The 26,761-nt window shown below is 50.3% G+C and overlaps 1 protein-coding gene and 5 non-coding genes across 6 annotated transcripts; 5 read left to right on the plus strand and 1 right to left on the minus strand.

Annotated features, from left to right (window-relative positions):
* The first annotated feature begins 9,198 nt into the window (after positions 1-9,198).
* On the plus strand, positions 9,199-9,272 carry TRNAT-CGU. The gene has a single exon. It is a non-coding gene; the product is annotated as a tRNA-Thr (tRNA).
* A 3,298-nt stretch (positions 9,273-12,570) lies between these two features.
* TRNAM-CAU lies at positions 12,571-12,643 on the minus strand. Its single transcript has one exon. It is a non-coding gene; the product is annotated as a tRNA-Met (tRNA).
* A 974-nt stretch (positions 12,644-13,617) lies between these two features.
* Positions 13,618-13,699, plus strand: TRNAL-AAG. The gene has a single exon. It is a non-coding gene; the product is annotated as a tRNA-Leu (tRNA).
* Positions 13,700-15,873: 2,174 nt separating this feature from the next.
* TRNAM-CAU lies at positions 15,874-15,946 on the plus strand. The gene has a single exon. It is a non-coding gene; the product is annotated as a tRNA-Met (tRNA).
* Positions 15,947-18,175: 2,229 nt separating this feature from the next.
* Positions 18,176-18,249, plus strand: TRNAT-UGU. The gene has a single exon. It is a non-coding gene; the product is annotated as a tRNA-Thr (tRNA).
* Positions 18,250-25,393: 7,144 nt separating this feature from the next.
* LOC115514701 (olfactory receptor 2B11-like) lies at positions 25,394-26,338 on the plus strand. Its single transcript, XM_030316842.1, has one exon. The coding sequence runs from the start codon at positions 25,394-25,396 to the stop codon at positions 26,336-26,338; it is 945 nt and encodes a 314-aa protein (XP_030172702.1).
* Positions 26,339-26,761: the final 423 nt, after the last annotated feature.

The following is a 26,761-nucleotide window of genomic DNA, read 5'->3' on the forward strand; positions in this document are numbered from 1 at the left end:
GACCTGGGGACTCCAGCTTCCAGAAGGAACAGGTGCTCTGGGAGCCCAGGAACGCAGGCGTTCACGCGGTCCTCGGGGAAGACCCGGCCTCCCGGAGGAGCTGCCGCGGAGACTCTTGGGGTCTGGCCTCCAGGACTGGGCTGCGTCTGACCTCAGAGGAAAATGTTTTCCCCACATTTGGATGTTTTGTCTTCTTGCACTCAAAATCCAGTCAGGAAAACAAAGCCTGGCCGTCTGTGGCATCCCCTCGGGACGTGAGACCCCCAGAGGCCTCGCCAAGCAGGGAGGGAGTGAGGAGGGGCTGCAGGGCCTCTCCGGTCACGGTGGGAGATGTGTTCCTTGTGGAGTTTCTCCTGAGAACCCCCAGGGACCGTAGCAAGGCCTCAGAAGCTTCCACACCTGCTACTACTTTCCGATGAGGATCATCAGGGGCCAGGAGGCGGGTGCAGGAGGCGGGGGCCGCTCGAGGTTCCAGTTCAGCGTAAAGCAGAGAACTGCTGTGTGAGAGTGAGCGGTCCGGGCAGCAAGTCCCCAGTCCGTGGGAGAGTCCCGAAGCCAAGGGGGAAGAGGGCGCGGCTTCCCCGAGCGGTTATGCTGAGCGTCTGCGACAGGCTCCATCCTGTAGCTGCTGTGAAAAATGCAGGTTCCCTCCGTGATGCCTCCCCCCAGGGCTGACCCTGCAGGGAACAGAAAGGCTGATCTGAGGCCAGAGAAGTGGGGGAACTTCCTGGCGCTGGGAGGTGGGGGAACTGGGGCAGGTGTGGGGGCAGGTGTTGCAGACGAAGGTGGCAATGATGAGGAGAATGTAGAAGTCTTTATAAAGGGGGGATCTGGAAATAAATTGCCCACTTCTCCCCTCCTCACCGACCCCTGTGACAGATCTTGGCCCCCCGGGAAAGCCACACACAGAACCTTCTGGGAGCGGGCGGGCTGCGCAGGACTGCTCAGGTCCGTTAAGGAAGTCGGAACCTTACTGTTGCCGCTTTGGTGCTCATCATGACCTCACTGGCTCTATTATTGCTGCGGAGTTTTTTCTTCCAACCAGAAGTTCCCACAAACTATCATGCAAATTAGATACACTTGGTGCGGTGTTTTCACAGGCATCTACCCCACCAGCCACCTAACAGGTGTCTGAAATGACTACTGCTCTGCGGATCACAAAACCTTTGAGGACTGTCCCCAGGCGGGTTGGGGGGTGGGGTGCGGTTTCCAAAGTCCAGGGAACCAGGACTCAGACCCTCTAACCGCCCACTCCCAGAGTTGAGATGCGGCCACTCCCGGAGGCCAGACCCCAGCACACTCTCCCTCCGGCAGTTACCACGTAGAAACCAGGCCTCCCCGAGGACTGCGTGAACGTTGGCGTTCCTGGGCTTTGGGAGCACCTGTTCGTTCTGGAAGCTGGAGTCCCCAAATCTGAGAAAGGGAGGGCCAGGGTCCATGCCAGAGCACATCGGATCTCATCCTGTGACCCCCACAAATACCCCTTGACTTGGCTTCGGTTCCCAGGAAGCAGACTGAGTCTGCGATGTGGACGCATGTCGCTTACTGAGTGGTCTCAGAAGAAGGGACCAGTGACGCAGGATGGGGCAGAGGAAGAAAGAAGATAACGCGGGATTTCTGCTGGAGATTACCTCGGGATAACGCCCGCTATCATCATTCCACCTTGAAGGAAGAGGGATGGTCTTTTGTAACTCAGGTCAGTCAACCATTGGCTGTGGGGTCGCCCCAGCCCCAGGGTGAGACCTCCAGGTGAGGTGACTCCTCTGGCTGGAAGGGGCAGCTGGGAGCCACAGGCGGGGGCCGGGGCACCATCCGGCCAAATAAGACCTGGGTAAGGCCGTGGAGACTGCCCACCACCCTCCACAGTTCCTTACCCAGAGGGACCCCCGAGAGTCTCCACCCACCCACGTGTTCCCCTCCTCACCCTCCATCCATAGGGAGCTCATTCTCTCGGCGATGTGTCCTGACCAGGACCAGTAGCAACAGCATCACCCGAGAACTTGTTAGAAACGCAGTTCTGAGGGGCGCCTGGGGGCCCAGCCGGCCGAGCGTCGACTTCAGCCCAGGTCATGATCTCGCGGTGCCTGAGTTGGAGCCCCGCATTGGGCTCTGTGTTGTCAGCACAGAGCCTGCTTCACATCCTCTGTCCTCCTCTCTCTGCCCCTCCCCCCTCGTCTCAAAAACGAATAAACATTGAAAATATTTGACAAGGAAATGCAGTTTTTAGCTCGCTCCCAGACTTACTGAATCAGAAACTCTGGGGGTGAGAACAGCAGTGTGTGCTTTAAAAGGCCTTCCGGGCGATCCTAGTATATGCTGCCCCGGGGAGTGGAGGCTGTGCACAAAATGCTGGCGTCTTGACGCAGGATGAAAGAATTGCCCCTGCACTTCACGTGGTCGCCCACTGTGCTCAGCCTCAGCCCACTGCCTCCCCCGTTCAGCCGGTAGGTGCCCCTAAGACCCAGGGTTGACATGGACCGTTCAGCCATCCCCCGCCTGTCAGGGCCCTCAGTGTCTGACCTCTGTGGTCTCCACGTGGGCCCAAATTCAAGGTGTATCATCCCACACACCTCCTCCTTGACCAGACCTTGCTCAGGCTCCTCCGATCCCCCTTCTCAACTAGGACTTGACGTTGGCCAGGCTTTGCCAAGAACCCTGCTACGTCTCAGCAGTGTTTGGCCCACTTCCCCTCACCCTGCGTGTCAGCTGTAAGTGCCCACACGTCCCTGCTGTGTGCAGAGCGGAGTTCAGTCTGGCTCCCCTATTTCCAAACTTTGGGCTCCGTTGCAGATGTCTTACATAAGGCCTTCTGTCCGCTTGAACAAGTCAAAACAATTTTCCTTGATCTTCCCAAAGACTCAGCCTTGCAATGTGATTTGGAGCCCAGGAAAAGTCTCACTTTCTCTTCTCCCGTCACCACCACGCCTGCCAGCCCACCTCACCCGCTGCTCTGACTACAGAATTTTCTCTTGCTTTCCTCAAGTTTCAGGTCAGAAACATTATTTTCTTTGAATCTGGGAAGTTCCTGATAGAGATTCTGTTCCCCTTCCCCCCTGCCCAAATTTTCCTTGTGAAATCACACAGACTACCCACCCTTTTGTTCTTCTAAAAGGAAAGAGCAACGGACGTTGAATTCTTTCAGACGCCGTTTGGCCTCAGAAATGTAGTGGCCTCGACACTGTGCAAACCATTTCGTCACCTCAGAGCGACACCTAGGGCAGACGTACAGCTCATACCAATTCTTAGTTTTAGGTGTTTTTTTTATTTTTTAAAAAATTCTTATAACATTTATTCATTTTTGAGAGAGACGGAGCATGAGCAGGGGAGTACGGAGAGAGAGGGAGACACAGAATCCGAAGCAGACTCCAGGCTCTGAGCTGTCAGCACAGAGCCCGAAGCAGGGCTTGAACCCATGAGCCATGAGATCATAATCTGAAGTCGGACGCCCAACCAACTGAGCCACCCAGGCACCCCGTCAATTTTTAGATTATAATTTCAGAGGGACTAGAGAAAAGATGACTGGGGATCTTTTCTTTTTTCAGATCTTTTCTCTCTTTCCAATTTCTTTGCTTCCGGCAGGCAAATCTGTAAGGAATTGAAATTGAGTATCACCCCACAAATTAGTTTTGAAGAACCTGATATGCTGACACCTTGAGCCTCACACGGTAACCCCGCCAGCCTGGGCCTGGAGCTCTGTCTTCGCCTCCGGGACCTCAGGACCGTTCGTGTACAGGACACTGGCAGCCTGCCCAGAAATACAGAATGCTCAGTTGGTGGGTCATGAAATACGAGTTTGCTGTACTATTTGATAATATGTGATATGGAAAGTGGGAAAGCAAATTGGATGGATAAAGCCTATCTAGGGAGTAATTAAGGTAGTAGCTCATGAGATGAAGGCAAAACTTCATAGGATGTGGGAAGCATAGATAATAAGTCGCTGGTGAGACAGGCGGAATTCCTAATTGTGTTAAATTGTGTTGAATTGTGTTCAATATAGATACCAAGGACATTAGTAACTTGGAAGGTAAACCAAATGGAATATAAGGAATACATGGAATACACGGATTATATGATGGCACAAAGAGGACTGTTACTTAGAAAGGAGTAGAGGGGCACCTGGGTGGCTCAGTCGGTTAAGCGGCCGACTTCGGCTCAGGTCATGATCTTGCGGTCTGTGAGTTCGAGCCCCGCGTCGGGCTCTATGCTGACAGCTCAGAGCCTGGAGCCTGTTTCAGATTCTGTGTCTCCCTCTCTCTCTGCCCCTCCCCCGTTCATGCTCTGTCTCTCTCTGTCTCAAAAATAAATAAACGTTAAAAAAAAAATTAAAAAAAAAAAAAAGAAAGGAGTAGAAATGGTAATCAAAACTAAGTGATACTCAGCAGGGCAATTTTTCTATCTATTCCCTTAATTAGGGAAAACTGAGTCTCAGACAGTGACTTCCCACCAAAGGAGAGAAAATAATTTACGACTTTAATAGTCTATTTAAAATTCTAATATAAAATTGGGGGTGCCTGGGTGACGGAGTCAGTTAGGTGTCTGACTCTCGATTTCGGCTCAGGTCATGATCTCATGGTTTGTAGGTTTGAGCCCCACGTCGGGCTCTGTGCTGACAGTGTGGAGCCTGCTTGGGATTCTCTCTCTCTCTTTCTCTCTTTCTCCGTCTCTTTCTTTCAAAATAAATAAACAAAAATTTTAAAAATAATAAAATTCTAATATAAAATAAATCGTGATCAATCACTGTGTTCTAAGGGTATCTCCTGGCTTCAACATATATTCCTAATTTGCAAAGTTATGTAGAAGCCATGCCTCTATGTCTGGTATCAAGTTCTCCTGAAATCAGCCCCTTTCTGCCAGTACATTTTCACGGACCATGTCTAAAAACCCTAGCCAAAATGTGAGCTAACTTTAAACTTTCTACTTGTCTTCTCTCAGTGCAAAGAGGATGAGTAGTTGATATGAGCCTGGCATTAGCCACATGGAGGATAAGGCCTGGGGACGCCAGACTGTGGCAGGCGCTCCATAACCGGATTATTCATCGGGAACCAAAGCCCACAGCTGTCCTGCATTTTAAGAGGTACCGTCCGTCAGGGGACAGAAGGTAGCAAGAACGCGAGGACAAAACGCTTGAAGTTTTGAGGTGCCACGGGGCTGCGGCTCATTCTGCCCTTCATGGTCCCAGCCAGGAGGTCACCCGATGTCCACAACTCCCTCCGTGCCAAGAAGGACAAACTTGGGACACTACATAGCATCATTTAGGATTGTTTTTCATAATTTGGGGGGCAAATTCAACTATCCCTCATGGGAAACTTGATCCAGCATGTTTTTGTCCAGGCAAAAACTCAGGTTTGTATCTACTTAAACTACAAGGTTCTTTAGAGACAATATCACATTAAAACTAGAATTGTATCTTTGGAATAGCCGGCTTATTGATGGGTTACCTGCATTAATAGCAAAAACTCTCAATGACATCAAATTATGATTTCACAGCAGCAGGCGCCACTTGGAACACTCTACTAATGCTGTGATTGCCGTGGTGAGTTAGGAAAAGATCCCTATTTGAGCCTAAACAGCCGTGACTGCATATTCCCTTATGAATACATGCGTGAGGAGGGAATGGATGACGGAGCATCATCTCGGATACTTACCCGGTTTCTGGATTGTGGTGTTAACAAGGAGAAAAGACTAGGAAGGACTGGATGTGCTCAGGTGTCTGCGAGATGATAAGGTGGAAATGTCTCATAGGCAGCTGTCTACGATCCTATGAAATTCTACAGAGGTCTTTGTGAGAAAGATATTTAGAAGCCATCAGCCTATTTTGGGTAGTTGGGAGATGTGAATGTATGGAATAGTATGAATATTCTCTCCAGGAAAAGTAGGACAATGAAGGATGGGACCTAGAAAACACCAACATCAAAAGGGTGATTCTCCCACTCGTCCCAGATTTTCAGGTCAGAAACACATTTTATTCAAGTCTCTGGGAAGTTCTTGGCCAGATTGAGAGATTCCATTACCCCTAGAATTTCTCTAAAAGGCACACAGTAGGTCTACTCAAAAATCCCAATTGCAGTTTTTCCCAGCATTTTAAAATTTCAAAACCATGGATTTAAAAATACTAAAAGTTATAAGTGGAGTTACAAAGATTTTTGCCTTTCAATACTTACGCTCAAAAAAATAAAGCAGCAATTTTCATTCAGCAGAAATTCATCAGAGATACAAGTAGAAAGACACAATTAATAACTGGCTTTAATTTACCATTCTCACTCCAAGAAATATCAATGGACAAAGAAATAAGCAATAAGAAACTTTAAAAATAATCAACAAAACTAACCCGATAAATACAATCAAATTATTTCCTAAAGATGGAGAATACACCATTTTAAAATTACCCATGGAATTTCATAACTTGACTATATATTGGTCAGTAAGAAACTGTCAAAATATTTTCTTAATTTAGAAAATAATGTACTAGAAAATAAGGGTAAAAATAAGAATCAAAATATAATTTAAAAATATAAATTTTTTTGCTTAAAAAAATCAAATTCTTAAAATATCTCAGAGAAAATCAAAACTAAAACTGAAGGCTATGCACAACAGAATGAGAAGGCAACATATATCATTACCAGTAGGATGTAACTAAAGCATGTCAGTGGGAACAATTCATAACCTCAGATGCATTTTTTAAAGAATAAGATGAAAAATGCCTGAATTACTGTTTAGTATACCACTTAAAAAGTAAATAAAAGACCACAAAACCTACCAAATGAAAATGGAAGAAAGAAATTTAGAAAGAAAAACTGTTTACATGCTAGGAGAGCTAAAAAAGTCTTCTTGACAAATGAAACCAAAATACAACCCAGTGGAAAGTCTAATCACAGGAAAATATAAAATCAGAATTCAAAATTAGTAATGAAAGTGTAGATATATGAATAGATGAGAGATAGTTTAAGGAAAAATCAAATATTATTTACAACTTTATACCTCTGTATCTGGTGATAAGAGTAATGAATGACTGAGTTTAGGACAATATAAATGGCCAACATTGATGTGATAATAATAATGAGCAACATTGACTGAAGGCTTGCCTGTGCCAGGAGGACAATATACGAGGACAATAGACACAGTGGATCAGTTAGTCTTTTAGTGTCGTTGTCTCTCAACAAATACACCGAGAATCACAGACAGTAGGACGTGCCCAAGTTAAACATTCTGCTGGAATGTTAACCAGAGAAGCAAATGAACAGGGCGTCAGGCCTCTTTTCCACTCTGAGAAGCACTCACTCCCTTAGGCAAGTTCCTTCAAATTGCCAAGGATCAGATCACTCCTGTGGCCAGTTGAAAACAGTTCCAGGGCATAAGAAATGGAAAGCTGCCTGATCTGCTGGTCAGGGCCACTGATATAAGTAGCACCCGAAAGAAAACCAAGTGAGAACAATTCAACTGTAACGTCTAAAGATCAACATCCCAAATAAAATATAACTAAGAATCCAGCAAGAATAGTTAATTCAACAGCACCAAACAAAACTCACTCCAGGAGTCCAAGGATTTTTTTTTTTTTTTTTTAAATGGCAAAACTCATTTTACAAACGCAGACTGTGGTCTCATGACTTCTGGCTAAATAGAGCGGCCAGCACCTCTCTCCTACCTCCATGACCACAATAGACACTTCAGATCCCTCAAGTGTTTGGTGAGTAATGTCTATGTTCCCTCAGTTTGTGAACCTCAAAATAGTTTGCCGAGATTCAAAAAACAACCAAAACAAAACTTCCAAGTAAAGTGAAAAGATAAATGAGTAACTGACCCGAAAGTAATATTCACAGTTCATCGCGCACACGCGCGCGCGCACACACACGATTCTTTCGGAGCTATTTCCCCCGTGGAGAAGACACACCAGGCGGCCCCGTGCGCATCACCCACTCCCTTTGGCGCAGGCGTCGGGAGTCCCACGACCCGCAACCCGCACAGTCCGAGTCGACGCGTGCGCTTAGACCGCCCCTTGAGCCCACCCACTGGAGGCCCCATGCCGAGACCCCGGATTGGATCTTCCGCCTGAACCCTGCCCCCGGGACACGGGGCTGGGGGTGCGGAGGGGGACCCGGCCGGGGAATAAAATCCGGCCCCGAACCCCCGCGCGGTCCGGGTGGGCCCCCGACTCTACCCCCATCGCCGTTCCGGCCTCCCAGCCGCCCCCCCGCCGCCCCCAGTCCCGGCCCCTCCAGGTCCCCCCCCCCCCCACCCCGCAGACCCTCGGGTCCCAGGCCCCGCCCCGCCCTGACGCCGCGCCTCCCGCGCGCGCAGCGCAACAGGGCGCCTTCCGGGTCCAGGGTGCAACCGAGGAGGTGAGGGTCACCGCGGGGCTGCGACCTCGAGGGTGGAGGGTGGTCACCGCAGGGGTGCGACCTCGGGAGGGGTGCAGGGATGACTTGGGGGGGGCGAGTCACTGCAGGGGGGCGACCTGGAGGGGGCAGGGGTGACCTGGGAGGGGCAGGTCACCTCAGGGGGCGACCTCGGGGGGCGGGGGGAGAGGGAGGTCACCTGAGGGCGCGGCGGGTTCGAGCGGAGCAGGCCTGCCATGCTTGGCGAGCTGATTTTCAGACTGTCGCGGGGAGCAACCGAGGGGACCGGAGATGCGGGAAACCAGCCGACAAACGGCTTTTTCCTCGTGGATGCTTCTAAACTTCACCACGTGGCTCGCACTCCGCACCCCTCCCGAGAGGCGCCCCCTGCAGAGTCGTTCCCGCAGATGTTGGCTGAGCCCTGGAACAGGGCCGGGGGCCCGCTGCCACCTGTCGCTGAGGGCCCCCTGACCCCGGCCTCCTCCGCTCGCCCGGGGACGCGCGGCTCTTCGTGTCCCGGATCTGGAGGCTGCAGGCGCCTCGGGCAGGTACGCGGGTGCCCGGGCCCAGCCGCTCTGTGCAAATCCTGCGGTCATCTTTAAGTCGTAAATAGTCCTTCTTGTCACGGTCTTCACCACGGATTGCGTGGCCTCGACTCTCTGTGGCACTCTTCCTCCGGGTAATAGAAAAACCCTTGGTCCGCCCCTGCGGCCTCCTGGTGCTTCTGGTGTTCTGCCCCCAGCGCGTCCTGCGGGAGAGAAGCCTCCCTCGGCACCTGCGTGTCTTCCGGAGACGACCGCGATGCGAGCTCGCTTCCACCCTGTCCAAGGGACACGAGGCCTCAGCGCGGTGCCGGCTCCCGGGTGGCTCTATGGCTTAGCTGGTTAAAGCGCCTGTCTCGTAAACAGGAGATCCTGGGTTCGACTCCCAGTAGGGCCTGGCGTTTTCTGAAACCCACTGTTCCCGAGAATCGTTTTACGTTGGCCAGGCCCCTCGAGTCAGTCCTACTCACCCCCCAAACTCTCACCAATCTCCCGGCGGTGGAACCCGAGCTGTTCGGTTGCAGCTTGCTCGAGCTCCTTGCTCCTGAAAAGTGGATTCTTAGGGAGATGACAGTTCAAATGCGACCCACTGCCGAGGAAGGATGCTTTTCCTAGTAGAAGGGTTTCTGAGCACCTGCGGGGTGTTACAGTTTAAAGCAGGCAGACACGGAGAAATGCGTAATGTCTCTAGATTCTAGCAATCTCCAGCTCTATTTATAATGATTTCATAAAATAAGAGAAATTCATGAACCATGAATCCTGTGTTCACTACAAAGAAAACTTGGGGTGTTTGCGGGGGTGGGGGGTGGAGAATAAACAGTTAAGATCCCTTGTTAATCCTCTTAAGGAAACTTTAGGAATAATGATCAACTGGAAGTTAAAATGTCCGGGACCCAAGAATTCCCAGGGGAGGACAAAGTTACTGTGGGAAAAGAGCAGGTTGGGGGACACCTAAGGCCACTTTGTTCGAAATGAAGTTTGTAAGATTGAACCCTGCGTGTGGGCTCTGTGCTGACAGCTTGGAGCCTGCTTGGAATTCTCTCTCTCTCTCTCTCTCTCTCTCTCTCTCTCTCCCCCTCTCTCTCCCTGCCCCTCCCCCGCTCTCTCTCCCTCCCTCTCAAAATAAATAAATAAACCTTAAAAATAAAAAAAGAAGACATCCAGATGGCTAACAGACACATGAAAAGATAACTCCTAAAAAAACCCCAAACAACTCAATTATTTTATTTTTTTTAATCATGATACCTGTAGTACTCTTTAATCCCTACTCCCTATCTCCCCCAGCCCCCCACCTACCTCCCCTCCAGTAACCATCAGTTTGTTCTCTACAGTTAGGAGTCTGTTTCTTGGTTTCTCTTTCTCTCTCTCTTGTTTTCCTTTGCCTATTTCGTCTCTTAAATCCCACATGTGAGTGGTCATATGGTATTTGTCTTTCTCTGACTGACTGACATTTTGCTCAGCATCATACTCTCTAGCTCCATCCATCTTGTTGCAAATGGCAAGATTTCATTCTTTTTAAGGCTGAGTAATATTCCACTGTATATTCTATGCCACATCTTCTTTATCCATTCATGTATCCACGGACACTTGGGATGTTTCCATAATTTGGCTATTGTAGATAATGCTGCAATAAACATCCAGGTGCGTGTATACCTTAGAATTAGTGTTTTTATATTTTGGGGGGGTAAGTATCTAGTGGTGTGATTCCTGGATCATAGGTTAGTTTTATTTTTAATTATTTGAGGAAACTCCATACAGTTTTCCACAGCAGCTGCACCAATTTGCATTCCCACCAACACTGCAAGAGGGGTCCTTTTTGTCCACATCCTCACCAACACTAATTATTTCTTGTGTTTTTGATGTTAGCCGTTTTGTGTGAGGTGATAGTTCATTATGGTTTTTATTTGTATTTCCCTGATGATGGGTGATGTTGAGCATATTTTCATGTGTCTGTTAGCCATCTGGAAGTCTTCTTTTTTTTATGTTTAAGGTTTATTTATTTATTCTGAGAGGGAGGAAGAGAGAGCGGGGAAGAGGCAGAGAGAAGTTTCCAAGCAGGCTCCAAGCTGTCAGCACAGAGCTCACACGCGGGGTTCAATCTCACAAACTTCGAGATCGTTACATGAGCCAAAATCGAGAGTCACCCCTGGCCATCTGTATGGCTTCTTTGGAGAAATGTCTGTTCATGTCTTCTACCCATTTTTAATTGGGTCATTTGTTTTTTGGGTGTTGAGTTGTATCAGTTCTTTATAGATTTTGGATACTAACCCTTTCTCTGATATGTCATTTGCAAATATCTTCTCCCATCCTGTCGGTTGCCTTTCAGTGTTGTTGATTGTTTCCTTTGCTGTGCAGAAGCTTTGCATTTTGATGTAATCCCAAACCACTCAATTTTTTAAATGTGCAAATATCTGAGCAAGCAACGCAACCGAGATAGAGTCGGCAAATAAGCATACAGAAAGGTGTTCAACACCGTCTGCCGTATCAGGGGATTGCAGACTGAAACAGCACTGGGATACCACTAGGTGGCTACTGCTATGGCCAAACTCCAGTACACGAACAACACCAACTGTCGGTGACCACGTGGAGCAACAGGAGCTCCGATTCGTTGCCGGTGCGGATGCAAAATGGGGCAGCCACCCTGGAAGAGAGCCTGGCAGCTTCTTACAAAATGAGAGAGTCTCACTGTGTGACGTAGCAGTAACGCCTCTCAGCACTTCACCCTTGTCCACGCTGAATGGATTCTGAGAAAAGCCCATGTAGACCTGGGATAGAAATGGTGATTTCTTTACCGTTTCCTCCTCAAACCGCCTTCCAGGAGGTGCGGGGACTTGAGACCAACTGAATGAAGTCTTTTACGGAAAAGGGTGATCTCTCCTGCCCCAAGCCTGTCATCCGTGGAGCGCACACTCTGCGTGGCATCCACAGAACACTCACCCGGGGCCTTGAGTGTGAGATGGGCAGACACTCTGCCAACTGGGACAGAAGGCGGACCACCCGGAAGGACGCTTAACTCCCAAGATGTCAGAGTGAGGGAGCCGCCTGAGCGTCCTGCCTGGCCGGGGACACGTGCTGCCTTCAGGGGGAAGGAAGCCCAACTCCCATGGTGGAGACCGGGCGGGAGGGGATTTTTCCCAGGCCTGGAGAGCCGGCCCAACACGAAAATCCAAAAGGGACTGGGGAACTTCATTTTGAACTTGCCCAGGACTGGTGCCTCCTTCTTCCCTCCAGGGCTTGCCTTTGCAGGGGGAGTGTCTACCACGGTTATCTACGCCTGTCCCACCGCTGCATTTGGGGGAGCAGATAGCCTGTGAATTTCGCACATTTGCAAACGGGGAGGAATTGTGTCCAGAATCGCTCACACGTAGAGCCACCGCTCACACACCCTTCGTAACTGGGCTACTTAGACGAGTTGACGCTGAAATGAGTTGAGACCTGGGGAGACTGGGCCGGGGTGCGTGTTTTGTCCTGGGGGACCCGTGGAAGGCTTTGGGGAGCAGGGGGCAGGTTGTTAGGTGCCATAGCGTCTCCCCGCCCCCTCCCCCTCCCCCTCCCCGGGATCTCCGCTTCCCAACCTCCAAACCTGTGAGCACGGTAAAAGGGGCGTGGAGGACGGGAGTGAGTCACGGGTCTTGAGGCGCGGTAGTGGCCTGGCTTCTTGGTCCACAAGGCGTGGGGAGGGGACAAAAGTCGCGTGCCTTCTCTGAGGCTCGAACTCAGGACCTTCAGATTATGAGACTGACGCGCTGCCCGCTGCGCTAAGAAGGCACCTGCCCGGCGGGCCTCTCGGCCTCTCCATCCGGTCCAGCCCCGGCACCCGAGGCACACCCCGGACCCGGGAGGTCCTGCCCGCTGTCGTGCGGCCCTCCGCGGACACTGTGTCCCCGGCAGGTCACAGTGACCGATCCGAGTCCCCGGGGTTTACCCTCGAGGAAAGAAACCGCCCCGAGCGGCGCCGCCACAGGGCTGATTTCACCCCAGCCCCACGTCGGCCCCGCGTGGGGCCAGGGCGCGCACCCTCCCCACCCCCCGACCCCCGCGGGACCTCCGGACCGCGGGCCCCGCGCCTGCCCCGCACGCCCGCCCCCTGCCCCCGGGCGGCCGCGACCCCCGTCCCCGACGTCCAGGCAGCAGGTGCGGCGGGACCTCCGAGGACGGGGAAGGAGCCGCGGGGTCGGCCCCGGAAGACCACCGGCCACGCGGACCGCGTCCTGACTCAGTGCAGGCCTCCCACGTGCCATCTGGCAGCCCAGGAAACGATTCGCTTGGTTTTCCTGCGAGTAGAAGTTCCTGATTGGAAGGGCTTCGTGGAAGGGCTTCGTGATGTGCGAAACGGGATGACGTCTAACAGGAGTGTTGACGCCACCGAACCCTGGACACAAGACGGCCGCGGATGCTCGGGAGGGACGAGGGTAGTGACAGTGAGCTCCCCTGGGACGTGCTCTTCGAAGCCACTTGCCTGAAGTGACACACGTCTCTCCGTCACTTCTGTGCGCACGTTTGTGTCGTGTCCACGGTGTAGATGGGGAGTGGCCCGGGCCTGGGCGGGAGGGGGGCGGGGGTGCACGCTGCGGCGCTGGGGCTCTAAGCGGCGCCCGCCCCCCGTGCGGACCCCGCGGGGTGTGCGGTGTTCTGGCCCCGGGGGTCGTGGGAGGGGGAGAACCCCGGGGAAGGATCGCGGGGCGGAGAGCGGGGGAGGGAGGTTTCTCATCGCCCGCAGGATCCACGAGCGGCAGGCGTGCGGTAGCGTGGCCGAGCGGTCTAAGGCGCTGGATTAAGGCTCCAGTCTCTTCGGGGGCGTGGGTTCGAATCCCACCGCTGCCAGCCTTCATATTGTGAGCAGACCTTAGAAAAAAGTCTGGCTGCCAATTATTTATATGTAATGAAAGGTCATGAGGTTCACACGGAAGTGAGACCTCCACCAGCCACACCGAGCTCCCTAAACGGCAGGTGCGCGGTACCAGGGGAGCGGTCGTGAGACCCGACCTGGGGTGGCACTTTTGTTGAGTCTGGCCTCCCCCAGCTGTTACTAAACCGTCTTCCTATAGCGCCTGGGAAGGTCCTGGTTCCCCGCCAGCCTGTCGCGCAGTGAGAGCATCACCACTGCCACGTGTGTCCTGCTAGTCCCCTGATACTGTCATGGGTTCCTTACACATATAAAGCCATCTAATATTCTCAGTAATACCCGAGGAGATTTACATTAGAGATGCAAGGAGAGAAGGAGACTAAAGTTAGGACCAGGAAACCCCGTGCCTGTAGCTGGATTCAGGACGCAGTGACTGTAGTAGACTGAAAAATACCCCTCCCTCCCCATTCCTGGAAGCTGTAAATATCACCTTATATGGCAAAAAGTTGAAATGGGGAAATTATCCTGGATGGTTCAGGCAGACCTTGACTGCCTCACAACTGTCCGAGAGAGAGGGGGAAAGAAAAAGGGTATGGATACGAGGCCGAGACAAGCCACTGGGACCTTGTCGGCGCCTTGATTTCCCCCCAGTAACACTGACGCTGGGACTTGTGGCCTCCGGCGCTGAGAGGAAATACCTGTAGCTTCAAGCCGCTGAGCCGGTGGTAACCTGTCACAGGAGCCTGGGACTCTAAATCAGTGTGCGTCAATGCTAAGCAACACCAGCCCAAACAATTGTTTTTGTTAGTTTCTTTGATTGCCAGCCCGACAGGTGCAAAGTGGGGTTTCGCTGCAGTTCTGTAGCTGCATTTTTGCATTTCTCTTAAGAATAATATTACTTATTATAATCTTATAATTATTAAAAGATTAATAATATTTCCATGTTTCACAGCCATTTGTTTTTCCTTTTTCATGAACTCAGTGTCTATACCCTTTGCACGTCTTTCCTGTGAGTTGGAACGTACTTGCTGAGGTATAGAAGTTACTCACATTAGGAAAATTAACTTCACAACACAACTTACACATTTCCCCACCATTTGTTCATTTGATTTTTCACTTCGCTTATGCAATTTCTTTGAGGGGATGACGGAGTATCTAAGCAGAATATGGCTTTAATATAGTGAGTTATGTCACTTTCATTGTTTCTGAATTTTTTGCAAAAATTAGTTTTCCACACCAAAATCATCAAAATGTCTCCCTTGGCAGTGCTAATAATTATATTTCTGGTCCCCCCCCCCTTCTAAAACTTATATCTACTTGGAATCTTTTATTATTGCAGGTGGTGTATTGCTGTAAGCTTTGTTTTCCCAAATAACTACTCAACACCATACGCTGAACAATCCCTCCTGCTCTGTTTACTTAGTTACCACTGTTATCATACTCTAATGTATATATTTGCCGCTCCCTCCTTTGGACTTTTTATTTGCTATACCAATCACTGTCACTACCCTCGTCCCTCCCGAGCATCCGCGGCCGTCTTGTGTCCAGGGTTCGGTGGCGTCAACACTCCTGTTAGACGTCATCCCGTTTCGCACATCACGAAGCCCTTCCACGAAGCCCTTCCAATCAGGAACTTCTACTCGCAGGAAAACCAAGCGAATCGTTTCCTGGGCTGCCAGATGGCACGTGGGAGGCCTGCACTGAGTCAGGACGCGGTCCGCGTGGCCGGTGGTCTTCCGGGGCCGACCCCGCGGCTCCTTCCCCGTCCTCGGAGGTCCCGCCGCACCTGCTGCCTGGACGTCGGGGACGGGGGTCGCGGCCGCCCGGGGGCAGGGGGCGGGCGTGCGGGGCAGGCGCGGGGCCCGCGGTCCGGAGGTCCCGCGGGGGTCGGGGGGTGGGGAGGGTGCGCGCCCTGGCCCCACGCGGGGCCGACGTGGGGCTGGGGTGAAATCAGCCCTGTGGCGGCGCCGCTCGGGGCGGTTTCTTTCCTCGAGGGTAAACCCCGGGGACTCGGATCGGTCACTGTGACCTGCCGGGGACACAGTGTCCGCGGAGGGCCGCACGACAGCGGGCAGGACCTCCCGGGTCCGGGGTGTGCCTCGGGTGCCGGGGCTGGACCGGATGGAGAGGCCGAGAGGCCCGCCGGGCAGGTGCCTTCTTAGCGCAGCGGGCAGCGCGTCAGTCTCATAATCTGAAGGTCCTGAGTTCGAGCCTCAGAGAAGGCACGCGACTTTTGTCCCCTCCCCACGCCTTGTGGACCAAGAAGCCAGGCCACTACCGCGCCTCAAGACCCGTGACTCACTCCCGTCCTCCACGCCCCTTTTACCGTGCTCACAGGTTTGGAGGTTGGGAAGCGGAGATCCCGGGGAGGGGGAGGGGGAGGGGGCGGGGAGACGCTATGGCACCTAACAACCTGCCCCCTGCTCCCCAAAGCCTTCCACGGGTCCCCCAGGACAAAACACGCACCCCGGCCCAGTCTCCCCAGATCTCAACTCATTTCAGCGTCAACTCGTCTAAGTAGCCCAGTTACGAAGGGTGTGTGAGCGGTGGCTCTACGTGTGAGCGATTCTGGACACAATTCCTCCCCGTTTGCAAATGTGCGAAATTCACAGGCTATCTGCTCCCCCAAATGCAGCGGTGGGACAGGCGTAGATAACCGTGGTAGACACTCCCCCTGCAAAGGCAAGCCCTGGAGGGAAGAAGGAGGCACCAGTCCTGGGCAAGTTCAAAATGAAGTTCCCCAGTCCCTTTTGGATCTATTTCTGGACTCTATTCTGTTCCATTCTATTTTTCCCACCAACACCACACTGTCTTGATCACTATGGCTTTCTAGTAAATCCGAGGACAGGTAGTGACAGTCCTCGAAATCTGTTCTTCAGTTTTGTGTTGGTTATTCTGAGCCATTTGTCTCAACTTTAGAATCGGTTTGTCAATATTCTAAGTAACTTGCTGGAGTTTGGATTGGTATTTCCTTGAATCTATCAGTCAGGCTGTGTTGAGTCTCGGGTCTGCGGTCCGGGTAGACAGCAGGGAAATGTTTTCAAGGTCTGCAGGTGGAAGTCACAGGGGATCCCTCCCCATCCCTGCCTCCCCCCAGGGGAGCTGCACTCGGGGTTGTGTTTGCCCGACTGGCGGGGGGGGGGGGGGGGGGGGAGGAGGGGAAGGAAGGGAGGGAGAGAAGTTTGGGGAGGGAGGGAGAAAAACAAAGACCCGGAGTTTAGGGCCAGGATCCTTTGGAATTCGGTGCGGATGTCACGCGGGGCAGAGTCCCCACGCGGTCTGGGCGCGTCCTCCCACGCCGGTCCCTGCCTCCCGGTCTCCCGCCCTCCGCCCCTCACCTCCGGGTGTCCAGGACCCCTGCCCGCAGACATCCCCCCCAGTCCCAGACCCCACCCCGGTCAGTCGCGGAGCCTTTCCGGGGGCGCAGCGAGACCAGGTGCCAGCTTGTGCGCCTGGCTCTCGGCGCCCTGGGTAGGACCTTGGGGAGGGGGTGCGGGCCATCACTGGGGTGCGACCTCGGGTGCGGGATGCGGGTCACCGAGAGGGATGCGACCTCGGGGGGGGGGGCGGGTCACTGCAGGGAGGTGCGACCTCGAGGGCATGGGTCAGGTCACCGTGGGGTGCGACGTCGGGGAGGCGGGGGGAGGGGGCGGGTCACGGCTGGGTGAGACTTGGGGGGCGGGAGGGGCGGGTCACGGGTTGGTGCGACCTCGGGGGTTGGGGCGGATCACCGCGGGGGATGCGACCTCGGGGGGTGGTGCTAGAGGGGAGAAGGCGTCCCCCTTGCCCGCGGAAGACGCCCCTCCCTCTCAGGCGGCCGGGGCTGCGCGGGGTGGGCGGAGCAGCGTTCGCCGGAACCGTAAAGCCCCAGGAGGGCCGACCCGGACCCAGGAACCAGCTGGGGCGCCGGGGGCCTCTCCGCCTCCCCTTCGCCTCCAGCGGGGCACCTGCGCGGGTCCCGGCAGCGCCCTCCGCGCGGGCGGCGTGGATTGGAGACGCGGCATGCCTCGCTTGGCCGAGGTCCACACCCCGGCATCCCGCTCCCAGCTCCTGACCCTCCCTGCAAGTGACTGCTTGCGCAGTGCAGGTGCCGGGTGCCCGGGCGGCGCTCCGAGAGTCCTGCGTGAAGCTCCTTTGTTAGAGACCCCAACTTCGCACGTTCGAAGGTGGAGTCCACGTTACAGAAGAGGCGCAGCCCCCGCAAGGTGTGATTTTGGAAGACGTCATCCCGCTTGGGGGTTACGGGGGATGGCGTCGAATTACTGAGGGCTAGCCTCGGCCTGAGAGAGGCGCTGTGGGTTATCCTTGGACCGAACGAAGCGCTGGGAGGCCTAACAGGGCAGAGGCGCGGAGCGTGTCCGCTTCCCACCGGGTCCTGCACCTGCACCTGCTGGGGCGGGAACGTTTAGTCTGAGAGTGAGGACAGACCCAGCACCGACCCCGCCGTGCGCGCAGGCCCCATGGCTTAGTTGGTTAAAGCGCCTGTCTTGTAAACAGGAGATCCTGGGTTCGAGTCCCAGTGGGGCCTCGGCTTTTCTCTTGTTGATCCATTAACCCCTTCTGTTCCTTGTTCTGCACTGTATTTAGTGTTTCTATAAATTCTGACACAATCACTCATAAAGCACTTGTGACTGTGAAATTCTCACTCTCAAGGGAAAGTGCTGTTCCTTTATGATCAAAGTGATAACAACTGTAAGAGAGGGAATCAATAGAAATGGGCCTCCGGTGACTCTCAGAGGCGAGAAACACAGAAATCGGCAACTCCCTACTTTGCCGAAGCTCCTCCGTGTCCTCGCTTTTTGGGGGGAGGGACGTGGTGGGGGGGGTACAATATAAATGTTCCCAACTCTTAAAACCTTTTTCCGAACTCCCACAGAATTCATTAGTGATTCTAGAAAACCCAGCATGGTATGTTTTACATGTGATTTTCCAAATACTACTAAATTATAAAATAGTAATTTATATTTTCTTATGTGTCTTCAGTCTTCAAGGGAGGCTTTTAGTCCCCAAGGAACTAAATAAATTGGCCCCACGGGAAACTAAACTTCAGTTCTGCAGTTTAAAACGCAGAACGGGGGCGCCTGGGTGGCGCAGTCGGTGAAGCGTCCGACTTCAGCCAGGTCACGATCTCGCGATCTTGCGGGATCTCGCGATCTCGCGGTCCGTGAGTTCGAGCCCCGCGTCAGGCTCCGGGCTGACGGCTCGGAGCCTGGAGCCTGCTTCCGATTCTGTGTCTCCCTCTCTCTCTGCCCCTCCCCCGTTCATGCTCTGTCTCTCTCTGTCGCAAAAATAAATAAACGTTGAAAAAAAATTAAAAAAAAATTTAAAAAATAAGACGCAGAACGATCCTACAACGCAGTGATTGCCAAGCTAGGTATGCACTGGAGTCACCTAGGGAACTTGTTAAAACAGTTTCTTGGGACTCATCCCCAGAGGTTTTAATTTGGTGAAGGACCCAGCTGTGTTTACTTTTAGCAATTACCTTTGCAAAACTCCAGCTCATAATATTACAGACAGAGCTGAACCCAGAGGGAGGTGGCTGTATGCCCTTCGCATTTTCGTGCTGGTTCACGAACATCCACTTACCCTCCTATCATCAAGTTCGAATTGTGGGACGTCTACAATATTCCAGGTGTTTCCAGACCCACCCTCTCTTAACCCACCAATCCTGTCGAACACGTGTAATAAATAGCTCTTTGTCAATGAGAAAACAGCCTCGATGATGTTCACAGACACATAGTTAAGGACAAAGTTCAATGTCAAACCCAAGCCTGTCTGTCTGATTCTAGAACCCATGCTTTTCTCATGATACATGTCTTCTATTTTATTAGAGTCAATAATGAAGTCTTTGGTCACAGAGCTGAACAAAGTTAAGTGACTGGGACTGATCTCAAACCTAGTCCAATGGGTTTGGGAGCAGGAGATAACTCTGGTGTTTGTTTGTTTGTTTGTTTGAGAAAATTCTTGCCCAGTGAACGACTGCTCAACTCATGTTTGAATCATGGAAGAGGAAAATGTAAAACAAAACCTCAGGAAATGATGTAAGAAGTTCTCCATGAGGAATGAGCAGGCCCGGTGAACAAACCGGGCCTGTCTCCTAGGATCTATCTTCTTTTGCCCTGGACAAGCTCTCCTCATCCCCTGCTTCTTTTGATTTAAACATAGTGTATTAGTCAGCTGGGGCTGCTGTAACAAAATATCACAGACTGGGTGGTTTAAACAAGAGAACTTTATCTTCTCGTGGTTCTGGAGGCTAAAAGTCCAAGATCAAGGTGCCATCAGAGTGGTTTTCTGGTGAGGCCTCTCCTCCACCTTGTAGACATCAGCCTTCCTGCTGAATCCTCACATGGCTTTTCAAGGGGAGAGAGAGACAGTGAGACACTGTGATCGGTCTGGTAGCTCTTTCCCTTCTTATCAGGACACCAGTCTTATTTATTAAGGGCACCACCCTTATGACCTCAGTTCATCTTAATTAATTCCTTAAAGACCCTATCCCCAAATATAGGCACATTAGGGGTTAGGGCTTCAACATATGAGTTATGAGTTGGAAGGGCGGGGGTGGGGGGACACAGTTCAGCCCATAACAAGCAGGAGAGGGAGAACTGTGTGGCTGAGCTCTGAGTAACAACTTCGTCATGACGGCATCTAAGAGCTGCTAAAGTGTTACCTGCTGGAAAGGGAGCTTTGTGGATGTGAAGAAAGTGTTGAGAAAAAAAGTGTTGTCATATAGTTAGCAAGGATTTGGCCTTTAAAACACTTTTTAAATTGCTTTTTCTGTTCTGCCTGGTCCTGAGGAGTGACCTGGTCTGACATATTCTCCCATATCATAATGGAGGTAGCTGGAAATTGTCCCAGCCTTTGTAGGAAATAAAAGGAAGACTTAATTTGATTAACACCGTCCTGAAGCCAGCTGAGAAAGACATGAGCCTTGTCTCCAAGGAACCTCCAATATGGTTGAAAAGCCCAAATAAACACATACCCTAAACACTACAGACATCAGAAAACCAATGCTTACTCATGACATTTGCAAAGAATTCACTTGGTGTCTGAATTCTGGAAATGTGTGAGCCTTGGGTACATTGGACAAATTACACCTTTTTAAGCTTCAAGTTCCTCAGCTATAAAATTAGGACATTAGGGGCGCCTGGGTGGCTCAGTTGGTTAAGTGTCCACCTTTGGCTCAGGTCATGATCTCGTGGTTTGTGAGTTCAAGCCCTGCGTTGGGCTCTGGGCTGACAGCTCAGAGCCTGAAGCCTGCTTCGGATTCTGTGTCTCCGTCTCTCTCTCTCTCTCTCTCTGTCCCTCCCCTGCTTGTACTCTGTCTCTCTCTCTCTCTCTCAAAAGAAAATAAACATTAAAAAATAAAATGAGAACATTCATAGTGCCCATCTCAAGGAGTTGTTAGGAGCATTGTATGAGAACATTCGTGTAAAGTGTCCAGGATATATGAAGTTACTATCATCATCATCATCATCATTAATGCAATATATGCTTTCTGCAAATTGTTGGGGTAAATCCTACTCCCCCTTGCTATTATGATGGGACTAATGAGTGGAGGCAGTGATGCCCTCTATAATCATAACCCAAACTGTAAATGAAAGATGGATGCTGTTTCTCCAGGGAGATTCACTTGCCAGGGATGTGCCCCGCCCCGCCCCCAGGGGCCACTGGCATAATGGGTGAGAACTGGCTTTATATGCCTTTGAACCAGACTTGGAACCCAGGCCTCAGGAAACACATTCACCCTACCTGCCGCATCAAGACCCTTAGTGGCTCTTACTGAAGCCGAATCGTGCTTGCTTCCCTCTCCCAGGACTTTTGGGATCCAACCCGTTTGCAATCTTTCTCCTGACTAAAAGCTTCTATAGCTAAAGACACCCGCTTAATACAAGTTCAAATGAGAAGAGGTATGTTCTGGTGATGTCTCTTTCTAGTCACACCAGCCAAGAGGGAAATGGGTATTGTTCAGTTTTATTTTGTTTTGAGACAGAAAGTGAAGGTTCCAAAGTGTGAACAAGATCAAGCATGGTGAGGCGACCCCATGAGCTAAATGAATTCTCATTCTGCCAGACCAATGGCTAGCGTGTATCCACTTCAGTCCAGAATTATGTGCAAAAGATCCCATTGTCTAGGAGACAGGAGGAAAGAGAGCAGGTGTCACTAAAAATCAGTTCTCTAAAGGCCGATACTCTGAAGATGAATGTGAAGATCAAACGTTGTGAACAATGACCAATAAGCCAAAGTATTGAGGATTTTTGGTGGGGGAGGGGGTGCTGTGGGATCTTGTTTTATTCTTTTCCTCTGCCATTTCACATGCAGATGTAGGAACTTCCTGGCAAATGTAGTTTATTATGTTCTCTGTTTTGTGTTTTTAATTTATTTTTGACACACAGAGAGAGAGAAAGAGCATGAGTAAGGGGGGCAGAGAGAGAGGGAGACAGAATCTGAAGCGGGCTCCAGGCTCTGAGCTGTCAGCCCAGAGCCCAACATGGGGCTTGAACCAACGAACAGCGAGATCATGACCTGAGACGAAGTTGCCCACTTAACCGACTGAGCCACCCTGGGTGCCCCTGTCCTCTGTTTTCGGAGACATGTTCCCTTACCACTGCCTCTGCCCTGATATCTGTCCTCGGTGGTGAAATAGCGGCAACAAAGCATCCTGACCGTAGATTCAGGTGGTTGTGTGACACTTCGTGAATGGCAATTTGGTCAAGTTGACACAGAAGTGACTCGAGAGGCAGAATTCATCCTCTGGACCCTGAGGACCCATTGTTACAGGCCAAGCTTTAAATTTACCTTCTTTTCAGGATGCCTTTTTTGGTTAAATCACATACTCCTATCAACCCTCCGTACGAGCCCCATCCTGTTCGTCGCATTCCATTCTCTCAGCACCTCGGACTAACACTTCAGACTTCTCTCCACTGCTTCCTCGTCTTGCACACATACCTGCCTCCCCATCATTTCCTAGCTGACACTCTCAGCCTCTCTCCCTGGGCTCCTCCAGCACATTTCCAACCGGCCCCCCAGTTTCCAGTCTCCTCCCCTCAGTCCCTCATTCTGCGGCCCCAGTAAATGTTCGGAGTGCCGCTCCCGTCATTTCACAGCCCTTCTGAAAAAAGTCCTGATTTGCTCAGACCCCTTAACCTCATACTCAAGATTTTCCGTATCCTGGACCCGAGTTATTTCTACAGCCCGGTTTTCCACTGTGCCAGTCTATGCATCCTAGACTGCATCATCAGTGCGTGCTTCCAGTTTTCAAAAAAATGCGTCTCTCTCTAACGCCCTTTGCCATCACTTAGAGATTTCAAGATGCCCTTCCATCCCTTTTCATTTAACTTTCGTTTATGTTCAAAGTTAAGAAATAAAAGAATTCTACGAGCTCGCATCGAAAAACCTTCCTCATCACTCCTCACTCTTGATTCCTGTTCGCCTGAGGTAACACATTTTTAATAATTTTGGTGTTTTCTTCTATTCACCCATATTTCCTAATAACCAGCTTTCATTCTATTTGGATTTTTTCACTTTACACATGATTTGTTTATTATTTACTATGAAAAATGAGAAACTTTAACCCTTACGTAACAAAGAGAGAGTGAAAGGAAGAGCAAATGAGAGAGAGAAGACAGAGAGAGAGCGCTCTATGCCTCACCCTCCGGGTATTCACACATCACACTGTTTAGTTACAGCAGCATTGAGGGTTTACGCTTTCGTGACTGTGTAAACGTTAGTAACGATGGAATCATGTAATGAACCACAGCTGCTTGAAACTCTCCTCCCAGTTCTATCGCAGATGGTACAAAATTCCTTTTTTTAATTTTTATTGTTTTCATTTTTGGAGCTATGCTGTTCGACCCTTGCTGTACTCTAACACGTTCCCAAGACGTCCCATTACTCTTGTTATGGGATTGCCCCTCATCCTAGGTTCCCTGTCTCCTGAGGTCGTCCTATTGTTTTGTTCTCTCCCTTATTTTGAAGGTACATAGCTTCCAATAACTCCCTAAGAAATGGTGCCTGGGAAATGGCATTTGGGGTTTTGTTCACGCCTTCAAATGTCTTCTTCTAACTTCATACTTGATTGCTTGGTTGTGAATAGAATTCTAGGTTAGAAATCATTTCCTTGAGAATTTTAAAATCATCGCCCTTCCCTTCTCACTTCCATGGTTGCTGTTAGGAAGTTCAGTGCCATTTTTTATTTTATTGGACTTCATATGCATATTTTCCCCTCTGGAAGTCTTTGGGATCCTGTCATCCTGATTTATCTGGATGCCACCTATTGAAACGCCCAGAGTCTAAGAGACCCCCAAAAACGAACCACCAGAGTCCAGAGTCAAAGCTAAGCAGCAAGGGTCATTTATTGCAGGTTCGAACCTGGACCTCTGCGCCCCCATTGCCGGTGACGCCAAGAGGCCCTGAGAGAGGTTTTTACACCCCTTTTATAGACAGGTACAAACAAGTCATGGGGAAATCAGGAATTTTCCACAGTTACAGAGCTGCGATTGGTTGGTGTTTAAAGTTGGACACTTAACAGTATTCGATTGGTTCCTGCCTTTAGGTCAGACCACAACGGGGGGTACGGGTATCACAATGATCGATCAGGAGTACACGGATGTGCCAAGTAACAATGGTTGATCAAGAATATACGGATGTGCCAGGCAATAATGATTGATCAGGAATACATGGGCGCGCCAAGCAATTGTACAGAAGCGGAACAAGCTGGTTAAGCTTGGTTAGGTTTCAGTTTCCCGTAACTTAAGCTTTTAAGTTTCAATTTTCTCAGGCCTCTCACTATATCCTCATTCCAATTCTTGGAGTCCCGCTCTTTCCTCCTCAGTGCCCTGACTTACGAGAGCCCTGCAGAAAATTTCAACCCACTTTCTGGTACCATTTTCTGTTTCAGTCAAGGTCCCTGGTCGTAAACAAAGATAATGATTCTGATAAGTTAAGCAGAAAGGAGATATTGGAAGAGTGGTAGTTTACAGCATCAACGCAAAAGGAGAAGAACCAAACTTGATCAACAAGCAGAAATGAAGGGAAGCGAGACACAGCCAAGATCCCACTCCAGAAAGACGATGAAGGATATATCCTTTAATGCTGTCACATGGGACATCAGTCAGGGAGGCACCTGCTCTGACAGTCCGTTTCCTCCTCCCCATTCTTTTGCATCATTTTACCAAGATTCAAATCCTGTGTAGAAGAGTCTGACTGACCACATGTAGATCACACGTACCCTTTAGCTCAAGGTTGCTTGGAGAAGAATACACTGCCCACCTTCCAATGGCTTCTTTAATTATACAGAAGAGCCACAACCACTAATGTCCACTAACCTACCACACAGTGCTTTGATTTAGGAAAGAGATAGATAGATAGATAGATAGATATAGATACATATAGATAGAGATAGATAGAGATAGAGATAGATAGAGATATAGATGATATAGATATAGATAGATTTGAAAGCACTTTCTCTACTGAAAGGGCTTTTCAAATGTTACTTTATAATGTTAATTATAATTATGATATTCATTAATGTTATGATTTATATTGAGCATGTCCCCCATCTGTCTCGCATAAAAGTATATTTTTTCTCATGTCTTCAAAACTTCTGCTAACTTGGGGTTTTAAAATCAACCTTATCTTCCTTGATCTTAGCAGGTGTCTCCCATCAAAATTCAATGAAGCACATGAATGAAAGTTTTCCAGAAGATTTCATTCTTATGGGTTTTACCAAATACTCTCGGTTGGATCTCCCTCTCTTCTTTGCCCTCCTGATTTCCTACACGTTGACACCGTTGGGAAATATTGCTATTATTCTGGTTTCTCAACTAGATTCCCAACTCCAAAGTCCTATGTATTTCTTCCTCACAAACCTCTCCTTTTTGGACCTCTGTTTCGCCACCACGACTGTACCCCAAATGCTGTTCAACTTGGGAGGCTCCAACAAGAACATCACTTATATAGGCTGTAGGGTGCAGGCCTATGTATTTCACTGGCTGGGCTGTACTGAATGTGTCCTGCTTGGCATCATGGCCTTAGACCGCTATGTGGCCGTGTGTAAGCCTCTGAGGTCCTCTGTAATCATGGACCACAAGCACTGCCAGCAGCTCTCCAGCTCAGCCTGGCTCATTGGTCTGGCAAATTCACTGCTGCAGTCGACACTCACAGTCCAGCTGCCCCTGTGTGGGAATCAGGAGCTAGATTACCTCTTTTGTGAGCTGCCCGGGCTTATTAAGATGGCTTGCACGGACACCACAATCAATGAGGTCACTTTAGCAGTGGTGGCCACCTTTCTGATAATGGGACCCCTCTCCATGATTCTTGTCTCTTACAGTTGTATTGCCCAAGCTGTATTTCGAATCCCTTCTGCTGATAGGAGACTTAAGGCCTTCAACACTTGTTCATCACACTTACTGGTGGTGTCTTTATTTTATGGCCCCGGCATCTACGTCTACATGCAGCCCTCAGGGGACAGCCCTCAAGACCTTACCAAAGCTCTGACACTGTTTTACTGTGTTATTACTCCTATGGCCAACCCATTCATCTACACCTTGAGGAACAAGGATGTTAAAGGAGCTTTGAGGAGATTTCTGAGGAGTGCCATTTTGTCCAAAAGAATATGAGAAAATGATGCTTTACTCTGAATTGAAAAGCTCAACAGTAAACTGAAATATATCCCCCTTTAAATATATGTTTCTCCAGAATTGTGCTCAAAAGCCAACTCAAGAAAACCTTCATGTGCTATATTTATCTACACCACTTTTAACACCAGTTATGTTGGTTTATTTCCAACACCAGCCAATTCTCTGACACCAATGGGGTGGCCTACAATTCGATTCAATTCTGATACTAACTACCCAGAGTTAGCATAGACTCCACAACTTAAGGGCTCAGTCCCACAAAAACAGCCTCCACCTTGGATGTCAATCAGAAGTCCAGGCCACCTATACTTATGACCCACAAACTAAGTCAAGGATTTCTACAACCTCCTCAGGTTTGATAATTGGCCAGAACAGTATATAAAACTCAAGGAAACATTTTTCTTA

Source organism: Lynx canadensis, chromosome B2 (assembly GCF_007474595.2).
Source record: "Lynx canadensis isolate LIC74 chromosome B2, mLynCan4.pri.v2, whole genome shotgun sequence".
Classification (NCBI taxonomy): Eukaryota; Metazoa; Chordata; class Mammalia; order Carnivora; family Felidae; genus Lynx; species Lynx canadensis.

Coding starts and splice junctions, on each gene's coding strand:
- LOC115514701 (XM_030316842.1), top strand. CDS start 25,394: ATGAAGCACATGAATGAAAGTTTTCCAGAAGATTTCATTCTTATGGGT.